The sequence below is a fragment of the Strigops habroptila genome, chromosome 1 (genome assembly GCF_004027225.2).
Source record: "Strigops habroptila isolate Jane chromosome 1, bStrHab1.2.pri, whole genome shotgun sequence".
Taxonomy (NCBI): domain Eukaryota; kingdom Metazoa; phylum Chordata; class Aves; order Psittaciformes; family Psittacidae; genus Strigops; species Strigops habroptila.
In genome coordinates, this window is record NC_044277.2 from 15137962 (window position 1) to 15152457 (window position 14496).

Consider the following 14496-nt stretch of genomic DNA (forward strand, 5'->3'; position numbering starts at 1 on the left):
TTGAGGTTTGGTCAACTATTTTCCACCCAGAATCTTTTAGGTACTATTTTAGTTTAGGCTTTTTACCAGAAAGCTGGCATCTTCATTCAGTCAGGGAACACAAATGGCTTTACTTTCCAAGATAGACTATGAACCCTTTCATGCTCCGTAACAGTGCTTTCAATGTACTACCTTTTTGTAGTATTTTCCATTCCCAAGTCCAGCAATGCAATAATTAGTTTAAGAGCATTCCACTGCTGTTTTGGTGTTGGTTTCACACTGGGAGCAGACACTCTTTTGTCTGTTGATGTCATCCCCCAAGATCCTTTTGCAGATGCTTATTTTCGTGTTGCTGGTTTACAGTGTCATTCTATTTATTTTAAATGCTAATGTTCCTATTTGGAGGTGGATGCAGCCAGTCTCCTGACTCAGTCTGACACAATGTCATAGTGGCAGCCAACTCCCTGCTAAACTTCTTGGGTCAGTTCCTGAGCTGTTGTAAACTGGCAGTCCAGTTTACATCAGAGGAGGAGCTGGCTCTTAGGCTTTATGAAGAGCAACAGTTATATGCCGCTGTAAAAGCAATGTTAAATATTAGAAAATCATGCTGAATATGTTAATAGTTAAGGCTAATGCGTCAACAACGGAAAACTCACTATCTATCTATCTCATCTAAAAGATCTTTGCATGGAAGCCAGCTAGAATGAAGACAAAAGAAGATGCATTTTCAAAGCTACGGCTTTGTTAAAAGCCCGAGAAACTGTGCCACGTTTAATAGATTCCAAGACATCCAAAATTAACAAAGGCAGACTGGGGCATGATACTTTAATAGAGATTAAAGCTGGGGGCATCCAAATGTTGCCCAACAGAGGCCTGCATTGGCAATGTATCAGGAGTCTATTTAAAAAAAAAAAAAAAAAAAAAAAAGAAGGAGCAGATTGCTCATCTTTAATTTGGAGCTGGGGCCCACGGAGGATTCAGGTCCCAGCATGCAGTGCCCCATTTTTGATCCAACTGGGCCTGAGGGATGTTGTGTGGATTAATTAGTTAATGTTTGTAAACTGCTTTGAAGATGAAAAGTGGTATCTAAGTTCCAAGCATTATTATAGCAGCTTTGAGCCATGCTGTAGAACTCCATAGGCAGCACTTTGTCCACCGCTGGGGCATGGCATGATCTTTTTTTAGTGGTTAAATAACTGGAAGACTGAAATGGCTCCTTGACTGAAAAAAACACTTTTATTTTGCTGCAGCTGGTAATTTAAGCTTTAACAAGCCTGCCTAGTTAAAATCCTTTTTTCCCAAGGAAAGGAGAAGCTATGACTTTCAAAATTAAGTGCCAAGTCTGAGATGAGGTAGCAGTAGCTTCTCCTTCAGAGAGCTCAGCACCCTGCAGCTCTGGCAGTTGTCACAGGGAACTGCACTTTGGAAAATCAAGACATACACTAAAGCATTCGAATCTCAACTTGTTTGTCTAAAATTAGGCTATTTTCCTTAAGACACTTGAACAATGTATTTTGTTAAGCCTTCAGTCGGTGACACTACTGAGTACTCTGAGGATATTGTGTAATTAAAGCGAAGTACAACACCCCCATAACTGCCAACTTCTCTCCCTTTCTCTTGCCCTCCCCCCTGTTTAATTTGAATTTTCTTTTCTACATGTACTGCTGCTGTTTTCCCCCACTGTGAATCTTCATTGAAATCACAGAAGTTAGTTCAGTTTGTGGTAGGTGCTCTGTAATGGCAAACACCAGCAGGTTTTATTGCTTTTCTATGCATAACTTAGTTTTCACTAAACTAGAACAAATGGAAAGAGAGCCTTTTGAGATGTTAGAGCTTCTATTTTTATTATTATCATGCCTTTTTTTAATAGAAGTTTTGCACATATCTGATATGTATTTTCTTTCCCTTTTCTATTTTATGAACTAAAGACACAGAATAGTTCAGATTTTTAAAAAGTAGAACATCTATAAAATAGTAGTGTTAGGGGGTTATGTGACACACAAACATGCTGATGTGGAGTCAGCTCACATCCTAGCTGGCATTCTCTGTGTCTTCATCCGTTTATCTCAATAAAGCAGTTATGCCTCACATTATGTATTTCTGATGTATTTAAAATGCTGTACATGCACATGTATCTAAACCCTGTCCATTTATATAAGCAGCTGAATGGATCCTAAGAGTAAACATAATACTGAGCATCAATGTGGTAGCAGAAAGTGTTCTGCTGTTCACATATTTAAGTTTAGCCTTGATAATGTGTGAGTATCAGAGCTGGCTTTAGATGCTACTTACATATTTTGGTTCATGTATTTTTTGTCTGCATTTTTGAATATTTTTAGTTTTGAGTCATATGCCTGAACAGCATGCTTAATTTATTTATTTTTTTTTTAAACCTTGTTTCCTTTTGGCTCTACATCTACAATTTCACCATGTCTGCTAGCTAAAAATTTTTTATGTCCCAATATTATTCCTTTGCAGCCATGTATTTACAACAGTATTAGAATTTGCAAAAGTGATTCTTTCCAAGTTTTCTCTTTTCAGAAACATACACTTACGCTTAATGCTCATTCAGTATTTCTTGACATGATTATTTGAGAACTGTTCAGTTAAACTTGAAGTTAATGAATCACATTGCACTTGAGTTTACTTGTGTTTAAACCTCACAAAAATGTGCTTACTCAAATAAATCACCAGAAGGTTTATTTGCCTTCATTTTCTACTGAGTCTGCTACTACTCATTTTCCATTATACCTCTGAGGAAACAGGTACTCTTCATGTTCGTTACAAAGCTTAGTTTTTCCTCAAACCTGTCTGGTATTCTGTTGAGCTAAAAGTTGCCAACACTTGTAATTTAGATAAAAATCAAACTGAGTATTTGGGGAAATTTTGCATGTTGGATCGTTTAGTTGAGATTATTTTCCTGCTTGCTACAAAATAATTAATTTTTAATTTTTTTTTTTCCTCAAAATGAAAGAGGCTTCTCACAGAAGGTTGTGGTTTGGTTTGTTTTTAATTTTGCTAAAAGATGTTGGAAAACTGCATCTTCTGATTTTTGCAGAAATTAGAATTTTTCATGTAATCCTTATTTGTCAAAAAAGATCAAGAAAGTATTTAGTCAGTGCTAGTAGTAATTAAAAATGCTATGCTGAAAAATGCTCTAAACTCTTAAAAACAAGATAGGGTAGTTGATTCATTAAGCAACTGCAAAACAGAAAAAGAAGATGATAGACTCAAATGACGTATAAACTTTGGCAATGGTGTAGAGTAATTTTTCTAATAAATTATTTTGAAAATGTGAGTGACAGAGGTTATATAGGGGTTCTCATTTGAAATTAATTTCAGGTTAATTTCAAACTAAGTAATTCCTTACCTGTAAACATAAATGAGGTAGAGAGGTAAAGGGGTACTTGGGGCTCATGCCTCCCCAGCGGCAGGGCTGCACAGGGGTGTCAGGGCTGCCTCCCACACTGCCAGGCAGCAGAAGCTGGAGCAGGGTTTTAGATGTGCAGATTATGGAAATGTGGAGCCTTTGGGACAATCCCAGAGAAGCCAGCTGAGGGCAAAAGTGTAAATTGAGGCCTACTAGCTCCCTGTTATCGGCAGAGCAGGAGCCTTCGCTTGTTGAACAATAGCAGCAGCTGTGAGGACCTTTTCCATCCTCCTGACACCTTAATTCACTGCTCTGAACTTGTTTGCTCTTGCCAAAGGCTTTTGCTCTTCTTTCATCTCAGCCTTGCTCTCCACGCTGCCCATTCTCTCCTTTCTGACCCTCTGCTGAATTTTCTTGCTTGCTTTGCTCATTGTCTTTCCTTCTGAATATTTTCTGCTCTCCACAAGCCTGGCAGCAGCATCCATCCAAAAGTAAACTTTCTTATAAGCTTGTTTCTTCATGAGAAATTCTAGTAATTATATTCATAATGAAATTCAAAACATACAAAAAATGGAAGTGATACAACAGCTGTACCTTCACCCAGAATATTTTCTACGCCCTAGAGTTTAGGAATGTCTTCAGGTAATTTAAAAAAAAATAAATTACTTGTTTTGTAGCGGATGGTGTTTTGTAATACCTCAGACTAGTTAGAAGTATGTCAACAAGACTTAATTAACAACTGGCTGGTGTCAGGAGTATTGCAGCCTATTAGAAAGCTCAAGTAAAGAACATTAAATTAATCACCCCCACCCCCCTATTTAATCTCTCCAACTTCAAGATTTTGCAAGGGAAAATCCTTGTATCTTATAGCACCCAATTCAAGTACATTTCTGTACAAATAAATAATGATAGGATTTTATTAAGTTGTCATAATGTAACAGTTCAGCAAAGGTTTGGCTTGAATTCCTTGACATACAGTCTTGGGATTGGGCCATAAATGTTTTAATGTCTACAAATAATTAGGTCTTTGATTTCTTTTGTAGGGAAAGTAATAATGCTAAGTGATATCAATAGATGGGATGACATTGCCGTCTCAATGCCACGTTGAAGATAATGCCAGTTTATGGCTTGAACCTGCTGTTAGTTTGCTTGAGTGGTGTAGAAGCAAGATCACAAAAGGGCGAATGGTATTTCCTTCTTCATTTACATTTCTTTCTTCCATACTGAGATTTTCCTCAAACATCTGTCCTTTGATCAGCTGTATACCAATACACTGTATCACACCTGGTGAATTCAGAGTTTCAGATGGTATAACCGTGGTTTAGCTGTGAAGTGTAACTTCCAGGTAATGCATGGGACTGCTTATTGTGCACTTTGCAGACTGGAATTTTTAAAGTTTTGTTACTTAACTTTGAGGAGCGTAGTGCACAAATCTAGATGTAACTTGGGCATTTAGAAACGTGGGGTAGGTTTAAATTCTAGTATAAAAAATAATCAAACATTGCCAACTTGTTTCCTTGATTGCTATCAGGGTGGAGTGAAAACATTCAGAGATTAAAACATTTTCTTTTTATGCCTTGTTCTGGGAAAGAATAAGTTTCCAACTTCTAGAAGTTCTCTAATAGCTGATGATAGTTATTATTTTATTATTTGAAGCTGTGACTTATATTGGCCAGTTCCAAACCTTAGCTTAGTTTTTGGAGCTTGTGGATAGAATAATATGCAAGACAAACCCATGTGAAGTATGAAGATTTATAATGTTGATTGCAGAGATTACTTTTTAATGCGTACTAGGAAAGTGTATGTCCTGAAAAAAATGCCTGTTGAATTACTATCTACCTAAATCAGTCCTCATCTTTTCCACATCACAGTGCCTGTTGCAGTCTCACAGAAAAATGAAGGAATGCTTGTATGACTCTCTGAATCTATTCTAAATAAATTACATGAACAAACCTTTAATGTAATAAAGGTGATTTTAGTTGGGCCTCAGCCACGTAGTTACAACTGCATCTAATATTTGGCATTTTTTTGTGGCCTCTGAAGTGTGGTACCACTCCTGTGGTGTACACTGCTCCTGATCAAAAACGTTTAGCCAGAGTGGAAGGAGCGGGTAGAAAGACAAGTTCGGCAGAAAAAGATCAGCTGCTTGGAGGTGTGATACGTGTAGATGAGAGCCAAGTTAAGAAAGGGGGTTAGCTATTGAAATAGCCAGGTTAAACAAGAGACACTTAGGGCTAAGTAGCCTCCCAAAGGATTGATAAACTTTCACATGTGGAGTGTGTGTGGTTGAGCCATTAGCCCCAAATGGTGTCTTGTTTAACTTGGCTTTTAAGATAACTAGCCCCTGTCTAACTTGGACTTCCCCAATGATATCCCACCTTTACAGGGCTGACCCTCTTTATAACTTGGCTTTTTGTATTTATAAAATGGTTTTGATCAGATAGCACTCTCTCTTTTTCTTGGTTTGGAAGAAAATTAAGCTCAGTTTAGAAGAGAATTAAGTTGCAAGAGAGAATATATTAGTGTCACATCGAGAGACAAGCTGATTTTAATAAAACACAATTGTAGAATGAAGAAAAAGGAACACAGCCAGAACAGGATTTTAACCCACAGCTTGCTCTCCCACGAGTAGATTTTGTTGCCGTAAGGCTATGTGGAGAATAGCTGACTATTTTTTGTATAACTGAACGAGTCCATCTAGTCCCTTAAAATGAATGTGAATACGGAAAATGACAAAAAGAAAACTGATACTGCACAAGGGCTAAAAAGCTTGAATCTGAGTGCGTACTCATGTCTGCTCTCTGAGACAACTGCAAGAAACTCAGACAATGTAAATAACATATGGTTTGTTTTTCCAACAAAAGGAAAGAAGGAAGACAAGGGGGTTTAATAAGTTTGGCAAGTTGTCCCTTCTAAACCATCATACTCTAAAAGGGGACATTTTGTATATCATTTCAGTTCTACAGATGCATCAAGAGCCAAATCCTGCTCTTACTGAAGTCAGTGGGAGTTTTGCCATCGACTTCACTGAGACTAAGATTTGGCCTCAAAAGAATTAATTCTAACAATTGGAGTTGTCAGGGCAGTAACAGATTTCTCATACAAGTTTTGTCCTGTGTGGATAGCAAAAGGCTCGTATTTTAGCTTGGCTAGAGATGCTGTTGTGATTCTGAATGCCTGGGGTGTGGATGTGTGAGTGTGCCTGTAGGGAGAAGCTTTCGCAGAGTTATGTATATTTTGAAGGGCAGGGACGGTATTTTAGGTTGGTACGGCGCCGGGCGCAGCGGGGCCCAAAGCCTGACGGAGGGCTCTGACCACTCCTGTGCTATAAACAATTATTCATAATGGTGTTACAGAGCTCATAAACAGTGTTCTGTTCCTATGATAGATACAGTAAACGGGTAACATGTTGTTCTCATGTGGAAACATATGCTTTACATAATTTAGTAATGCAGTACTTTGTATAGGCTTTTGGAATAAAAACAGGAAGGCGCATTATTTCACACTGCTCCACCAAGCATTTCTGTATATGACAGGAAAACACAGTTTGTAGCGACACAGCCAGCTAGTCTGCTTTTTCTTTAGAGCAGCATCTTTTTTTAAAGTTGTGGTAAAATGTCCATAGACATAAAATCAGTACTGTCTCTTGTGTACAACCTTCTGTCCTTTGGTGTATTCTTATCCATAAGTAAGTTAAGCAGAGCTCCATTCAAAATCATCTTTGTCAACCAAAAGTATATAAAAATGGTGGAAAGCAAAGGATTTCTTTAAAAACATTTTAACTTTATAGCATAGATCTATATTACATGAAGTGTTATTTTTTATGCAAAGACAACTGTCCTCTTCTAACTATTTGATTTTGGTTTAAAAAAAGTGTATTACGTCAATGTTTCTACTGCAATAGAAAGTGAAAAGTGTAAAAGAAAAAACACAAAATCCCAGTGAAAATTATGTGAAGTTTAGAATAATGCAGAGGAGCATGAATGAGTGATAGGAGGCCATTGCAAGTCACATGTGGGGGAAAACCAGCAGGATTTTTTCCGTATTGCATGAGACACCAAAGTAAACGTGCTTGCTTTATTTGGAAGGAATATAATTCTAAGTTTGATTTATTTTCTTCATCTTGGTAGGTAAAGCCACTGTGAGAGGCAAGGCCAAGGTGGGACTCTCATGTTAATACACTTCTTGTTTTCTTCCAGGAGAGTACACAACTGCTACAAATGTCGTCAGTGCAGCTTCACAGCTGTTGACACTCAGTCACTACTAGAGCACTTCAACACTGTGCACTGTCAGGAGATGGACGTCACTACAGCCAATGGGGAGGACAGTCATGGTGTTTCGTCTATCAAGGAGGAGCCAAAAATTGACCTCAAGGTCTACAGTCTGATTAATCCAGACCCCAAAATGGGGGAGCCCATATCTGACAGCATAGTGAAGAGGGAAAAAATAGAAGATAAAGAAGTGCTCAAAGAGAAAGGTTGGACTGACAGTCCTAGTGATGATCTTCGCAATGTGACCTGGAGAGGAACAGACATTTTGAGGGGGAGCCCATCATACACACAGACCAGTCTAGGCTTATTGACCCCAGTGTCTGTTGGCCAAGAGCAGCCAAAGCCTTTAAGGGATAGTCCAAACGTAGAAGCTGCCCATCTTGCGCGGCCCATTTACGGCTTGGCGGTGGAGAGTAAGGGCTTCCTGCAGGGCGTGCCAGCCGGAGCGTCGGAGAAAGCCGGGCAGCTCACCCAGCCCTACTCTGGATCTGCGGACAGCAAGGCAAAGGACGAATCCCAGTCCTTATTGCGGGTAGGAAGCTCTCTTTCTTTTCTTCTTCTTGATTTTAATGATTATGTATGTTCTGTTTAATTAGGCATGCAAATGGTTTTTTCAGTTCCAGAGTAATGTGGTTGGGGTTTTTTTCATGCATAGAGGGAAAAAAAAATCAAGAAAAAGACTGAAGGGTTCAAACTTGTAGAGCTAAACTGGCAGGTAAATGTTCCAAAGTGTTAGCATAAAACAGTGTATATATTGACGCAGTATTAGTAAGCAAGTGCTTCTGCTTTTGCTATTTAGCTCTGATTGAATTTTGTTTAATCATTCCTGCTAACTGTGCAGGTTGATGATGCATGTGAAGAACGAAGGTTTAGAACCCCAGAAGGCTGCACATCTGTTACACTAAAACAACTAATCACCTCTTAAATTTCGTGGTGGTGTGACAGTTCACACTTAAGCAAGATTTCACATTATTAAATATCTAAGAATATGAAACCTGAGTTAAATACTAATAAAAAGTAATCTTTCTTTTTTGTTGTAAAGCAACATAATTGTGTACCAATTTTGACACTTGTCTGGTTGCCTTGGAAGCAAAAGAAGAAGAAAAAAATGAGAAAAGGAAGGAACTTGTGTGATAAAGAGAATATTTGTCACACCAAATAATTCCTATTCTGTCTTTTTTTAAAACAAAAGGACCTATGTATAAGGAACTTCCCTTCCATCAAGGTATGCTTTTCCCACTGTAGAGAAATCTGAGGTTAGAAAAGCTCCAAAATTTTGAGGAGCTGAACAGGGAGACAGATAAGTGCCTTTCTCCTAGAGAATTTCACTCTGCATTTTTAGGGGCTGCTCCCTCTCTGAACTTCTAGAAACTTGCTACAGGCATGGTCAGTCTGGAGACAAGCCTCACTAGAATGGAAGTGATTATCATCTGTTTTTCTTTGTTGTCTTTTATAAGAACATTTGCATCCATAATATCCATTACTGTAAGAGTGAACAACATGTAAGAAGAATACAAAAGGCAAGATAAATGTTTTATTCTATGGTCTGCTAAGATTATACATAGGTATATCTGTCTCTGTATACATATGTAAGTCTTACAAGCTCTTTTTAAATTTAGTCAGTGGTCTTAAAAATATTGCTGTTATTCCAATTATAAAATAATGTGTATGTCACTTAAAGCCTGCATACAATTCAGGGGCCGGAGTCTTTTGTAGCTTACAGGTCATGAATAGTTATTGTTGTCCGACTTTAAGAAGTCTATTAGAAGCAGTTACAGTACGACAGGTTCCCTGTTGCAAACCTGGATCTGTGCTCACTGTGAATGGCAGGATTTTATTTCTCTCCTCTATTTGGAAATAGGTATAAAATATATATACATATATCCGACTAGCAGTGGAATTCGTGCTGTATATATGATGCTAGTTACATCCAACTCTATGAAAGTCTAAATTCGGTTGGTAGTGCGAGCCTAAAATCTTAGTACGTGGTAAAATAAGGCCATTATATTATCAGTTTTAGCCATTGGTGAATATAGGACACTTTTTGAAAGTCTTTGTACAGAAGTCTTTGTACAAAATAAATGCATACATATTTTCAAATCAGTATTTTTATCATTTTGGAAATACTTCGATCACTTTTGGATATTCAAAAATATGAAGTATGTGAAATTTCCATGGTTTTCTGGAGGAGGGATGGGAGGAGGAAGGTCTTATTTTTGTTTATTAATAGTGTATATACATTAGTTCATTACATTTTAAAATATGTACAACCCAACTTTTATAAGGTTTGTAAAAGGATTTATTAGCGGATTAGGTCTATACTGAGTGGTGAAACCTTACCCTTCAAAGAGGAATTACTTTTTTGTACACCTTTAGCTGCTTTTTGAACTCCCTTGTGCCAAGGACTTGTTTGTCTGGGTCTTTTCCTTAATTATAATATTTTCATTTTCACTTTTCTTCTTTGAAAATTGGGCAAGTGGCCTTTGTCAGTTTGAAATACTTAAAAAAAGGAGGGGGGGGGAAAAGGTTAACTTACTTCATCTGGTCAACAGAGTCATTAATCATATATATTTCATCACTATTGACGGATAGAGGAAAATAAAGGTAAGGGGTGATCTGAAGGATAGGAGATGAAGGAGTGTGATTCTGTAGGTGATATTAATTCGCTATTCCCTGGATCTGTGAAAAAGATCATAGAAACCTAACTCTTTTATTTTGTTCTTGATTTAGTTTTCTGTAGACAGTTATGAGATGCGGTACTGGAGCCAGGAAATAAGAAGACAAAGTGATGGTCAGCTTGACCTGTGGGAGCTTAGTGTTGGTATTTTCTGGCATACATATATGTTATACGTATGCCTGAAGCTCACTTGGCCCAGACAGAATTTGAAATGATTCAGAAAAGAACTTCCATTCTGAAAAAGGCTAATTTTTGTAATCTTCAGAAAGAAAAAAAATACTCCGTATTGTTATGTCTCATGATTATCCACTTTTGGTGAAATTTATTTTTCTAATGTGAAATAGCTAGTAGAAATAGCTAATGTTATGCTAAAAGTTGGTCCTTTCTAAAAGCCAAGCGTTAAATCAATACATACTTCTGGTATCATATAATGAGTGCTCATGCAAAATACTGTATCCCAGGACGACTGGTGGCTAGGAAACAAAACCTGTAATAAAAATCACTGTGGATACCTACATTTTTTTTCCCCCAGAGATTGACACAGAGGAAGCCAAAAATTTGGGATTACTCAGAGAATAAACACTGTGAGAAATGGACTGAAAAAAAAATCTAAAACACATCCCTTTGGTTGTACTGCCTATTCAGTATTTATAAAGTGGTTCTGCTTATTACAAATGATTTGTAATGATTTGACAGTAGCAGTAATACCATGTGCTTTTCATTTTTCAGTTCTCTCATGATGGGGGGAAGGGAAAGGGGAGATCATGTTTTCACGTTTTTTCATATAGATAGAGATTAATACTGCAAGTGGGTTTTCTAGATACTGAGTTTAGGAGTGATTAGCATTTTAATAAAATATCAAAGATGATATAGATCAACTAGGGAAGGGGTGAAAATCTACAGTTGCCCACAGAAATCCCTAATGCCTACAGGGTAACTGTAAACTTTTGGAAATTACTTGGAGTGTTTTTCAGCTTTGCATGTTGTGTAAGTCATTTATATGCTGCTTTCTTGCATTCTTTCCATGCATGATGGACATGTTCCCTCCCCAGACTCTGTGTTACAGTAGATTATTTGTGGGAGTCATTAGGGTAGGGTTTCTTTGGTTTTTAGCAGCTAAAAGACCAAATCGCTTGTGACCTTCCGGGAGCTGAGGATGGTGCAGTGGCGATAGCTTGAACTCTGCATGTGTTCAGGAATACATATGCAGTGGATGCACCTTTTTCCCCGAGAGCGCTTCCAAGCTGTGTGTATGTAACAGAATCTTTCTCAGGGGCTTGGTACACTTTTTTGAGTAGCTTTAATTTATTTTTCTTATTAAAATGTTTCCAGCAGCTATACTTACAGCGAATCAGTATGTTTTGCAAATGGGAATTACAAAAAATGTACCTCAGCGTGGTACAATGTAGACATTAGTTTTTTTTTTTTAAACAATAGTTTAAGGATTTGTTGATACTGGAAGGTCTATTGAGATGCAAAAATGTTCCTTTTTTTTGGGTAGCACATTGGCAGCCAGCGGACTCCGGGCCAGGCAGATTGTTTAATGCTTTGACAACGCAGATCTTGGACAGCAGGAACTTTTTGCTAAACTGCTTTTAAATGAAGTGTCCTGTTTTGGTATGTGTGGACACTGCAGAACAAAGTTTTCCACAAGATTAGGAGTTGCAGCCTGAGCCTTCGGAGCTATACACAGACCTAGTTAGCCCATCTAAAGGTATTGGTCAGCACCACTCCATTGCATTGTTGTTTAGCTGATGCAGATGCAGAATAGCATAGATCAGTGTGTCCTGCAGTGCCTCATAGACCTGAAGGCAACAGGGAGATGCCTGTGTATTAATCATAATTGATGGGGGTATTTCTGTAACGTCAGAGGGAGAGAGATTGTCAAATTATTGTAGAGGTACTGGTGATTTTTATCAAAGGCAGACTGCAGGCCGTAACTGAATATCTAACTGAAGTTATGTTAGCCTTTGTGGTGGGCTTTTTATATGGGCAAGGGGTAAAATCAGCTCTTCTATTAAATCAAGATTATTTTGCACCATAATGATCAGACTATTTGCCCACTACAGGAAATCACAGCATTTCAAGAAAGTTTCCATTTACTTCAAGAAGAGAAGACAAAAAGTCTGTGATACTTACCCTTCTGATATTTCATATACTGTTCTGTCTAGAGCTGGTTATATAGCTTTAAATTTGGGGGAGACGGGAGAATGCAAAGCTGGGAGAGGGAAAATAGCTTTTTCTGATTTCCTATGTGACCAATTGACAGAGCTAATTTTAAAATAACCGATTAGTACGTATGTAGTAAATTGACATATAATTGTTTTAATATCAGTGTAGTAAATATCAGGCACAATCCCTAGTGATGAAACATTATTTCTCCTATTATAAAGTACTGGCTCCTGTTATCCACAGTTAGATGCCAGATAGCTGCAACGCAGTGGAAATGCTGAACTGGCCTTTGTGATTTCCAGAAGACTTCTCTAAACATTCAGTTCTTTAGCCAGAAGGTGCCCTCAGAGGTAAAACCTGCCTCTCTGATGTTGCTGGAAGTATTGCTACTGCCTTTAGCATGAGCGCAAGGAGCAGGGCTTGGAAGGTTCGAGCACACAGAGCAGGATCTTGGTTTAAATGTCATTTTTCGGCATTCACTACAGAGTAATGGTTGGAAGTTTCTGTGTGCTTTGGCATCATGTCCCACTTCCAACCACCTTTTCATAGCAACATCTTAATGCTATATCTGTAGAATCAAATTTAATGCATATAATTGTATCATACATCTTACATGTAAGTTGGTGGAGGTCTTGGATGCTGCATCTCATCCCTCAGCCACTTTGGGAAAAAAAAGCAGCCCGTTAAACAAGAAACATCTGAAATAGTTTCTCTGTAGCTGCATCTCATTTTTTTCCCATTTCCTCTGACTCTGTTAGAGATCTTTCAGGAAGTATTTATAGTCAAAGCCATTCATGGCCATACGGGTCCTCTAATTAGCTGAGGGGAACTCAGCAGGCACTGTGTCTTACTAATGCACAGAGCTCTGTCAGGTCAGAGAGCTGCCAAAGTCTCGGTTTTTTTAGAAGCACCTGTTTCCACAAGTCTCTGCCTGGGGAGGCAGAGGGCTGCTTTTTTTTTTTTTTTTTAAATATAACTACATCCTGGAAAATGCCAGAATCCTCTGACAAGGAAAATGAGAAAATAAAGTTAGGGCTTGAAGAAAAATGGTTTTGAAGCATCGCGTTTCCTGCGCAAAACCGAGGCGGGTGAAATCCCGGTGCTGGTGAAGGGCTCATGAACGAAGCTAAAATAACTTTCTGAAGGTTTCAAGTAGTTTAGAAACAAACATGTACTTGACTGCTTTTAGTAACTACTGGAACCAAACCCACAAGAAATTGAATGTTTTGCATTACTCATCCTGACAGAGTGATCAGATAGGACTAGAAAGTAACTTTTAGAAAAATGTTAACCTGCCCAATTAAAGGCATGTTTCTGGTTTTTGTGTGGGGTGTGTCTGTCATGTGGAGAGACAACCCCACCTCGTGCATGTTTACCCACCCGTCAGCGCATAGTTTTTATTTATTTCTTGGCTTTTTTTTTCTTTCTGCCTTTTGCGAAATGTGGTTTAGAAGAGAATTAAGTGATAAAATCATTATTTGGGTGGGGCATGGTAATAATGCGAAAGGGCAGCAGCTACGTCAAAATCCTCGATGAAAAGGTGAATCAGTATGTGGAACAAAGGGCTGGGGAGATCAGCACGAGCCCCCAGGCCGCTGCGTAAGCAGCAGGATTTATTGAAGTTGCTATGATCAATAACAATGATTCAAGCAGGGAGAACTGAGATAATTCTTGATTTAAAACAAGCTGCTTCATTTGGATAGGAGAGATGGTAATGAAGATGAGAACAAAAGAGTGCTTTTTTGTATTGAACTGAGTAGCCAAAACAGATCGACAATCAGTGTCAGATGCAATTAACTCAATTTTATATTACTCTTCTTAGTTTGGATAGGAGAACCTCTCTTTTGGTCTCTCTGGTTTGGTATTTGGTGTCCTGGTGTTGGTGGGGCAACACACTGTTGTCACCTGGATGCTGCGTGCCTGTTGCTGGGTGAGCATCACCCCGGTGCTTGAGGCAGCCGCTCCTGCCACTGCTGCTTCTGGGACTGGTGGTTAATGAACTTGGCATGAGGGTGGGAGTATCCTCG

General features: G+C 38.4%; 1 protein-coding gene across 2 annotated transcripts in view; it reads left to right on the forward strand.

Moving 5' to 3' along the window:
• Positions 1–14496, forward strand: part of TRPS1 (transcriptional repressor GATA binding 1) — a 214294-nt gene that overhangs the window by 55903 nt on the left and 143895 nt on the right. For both annotated transcript variants that reach the window (XM_030498086.1, XM_030498092.1), the window contains one exon: positions 7549–8152. In XM_030498086.1, coding sequence (XP_030353946.1) covers positions 7549–8152 — 604 coding nt within the window. The remainder of the gene's footprint in view (positions 1–7548; positions 8153–14496) is intronic.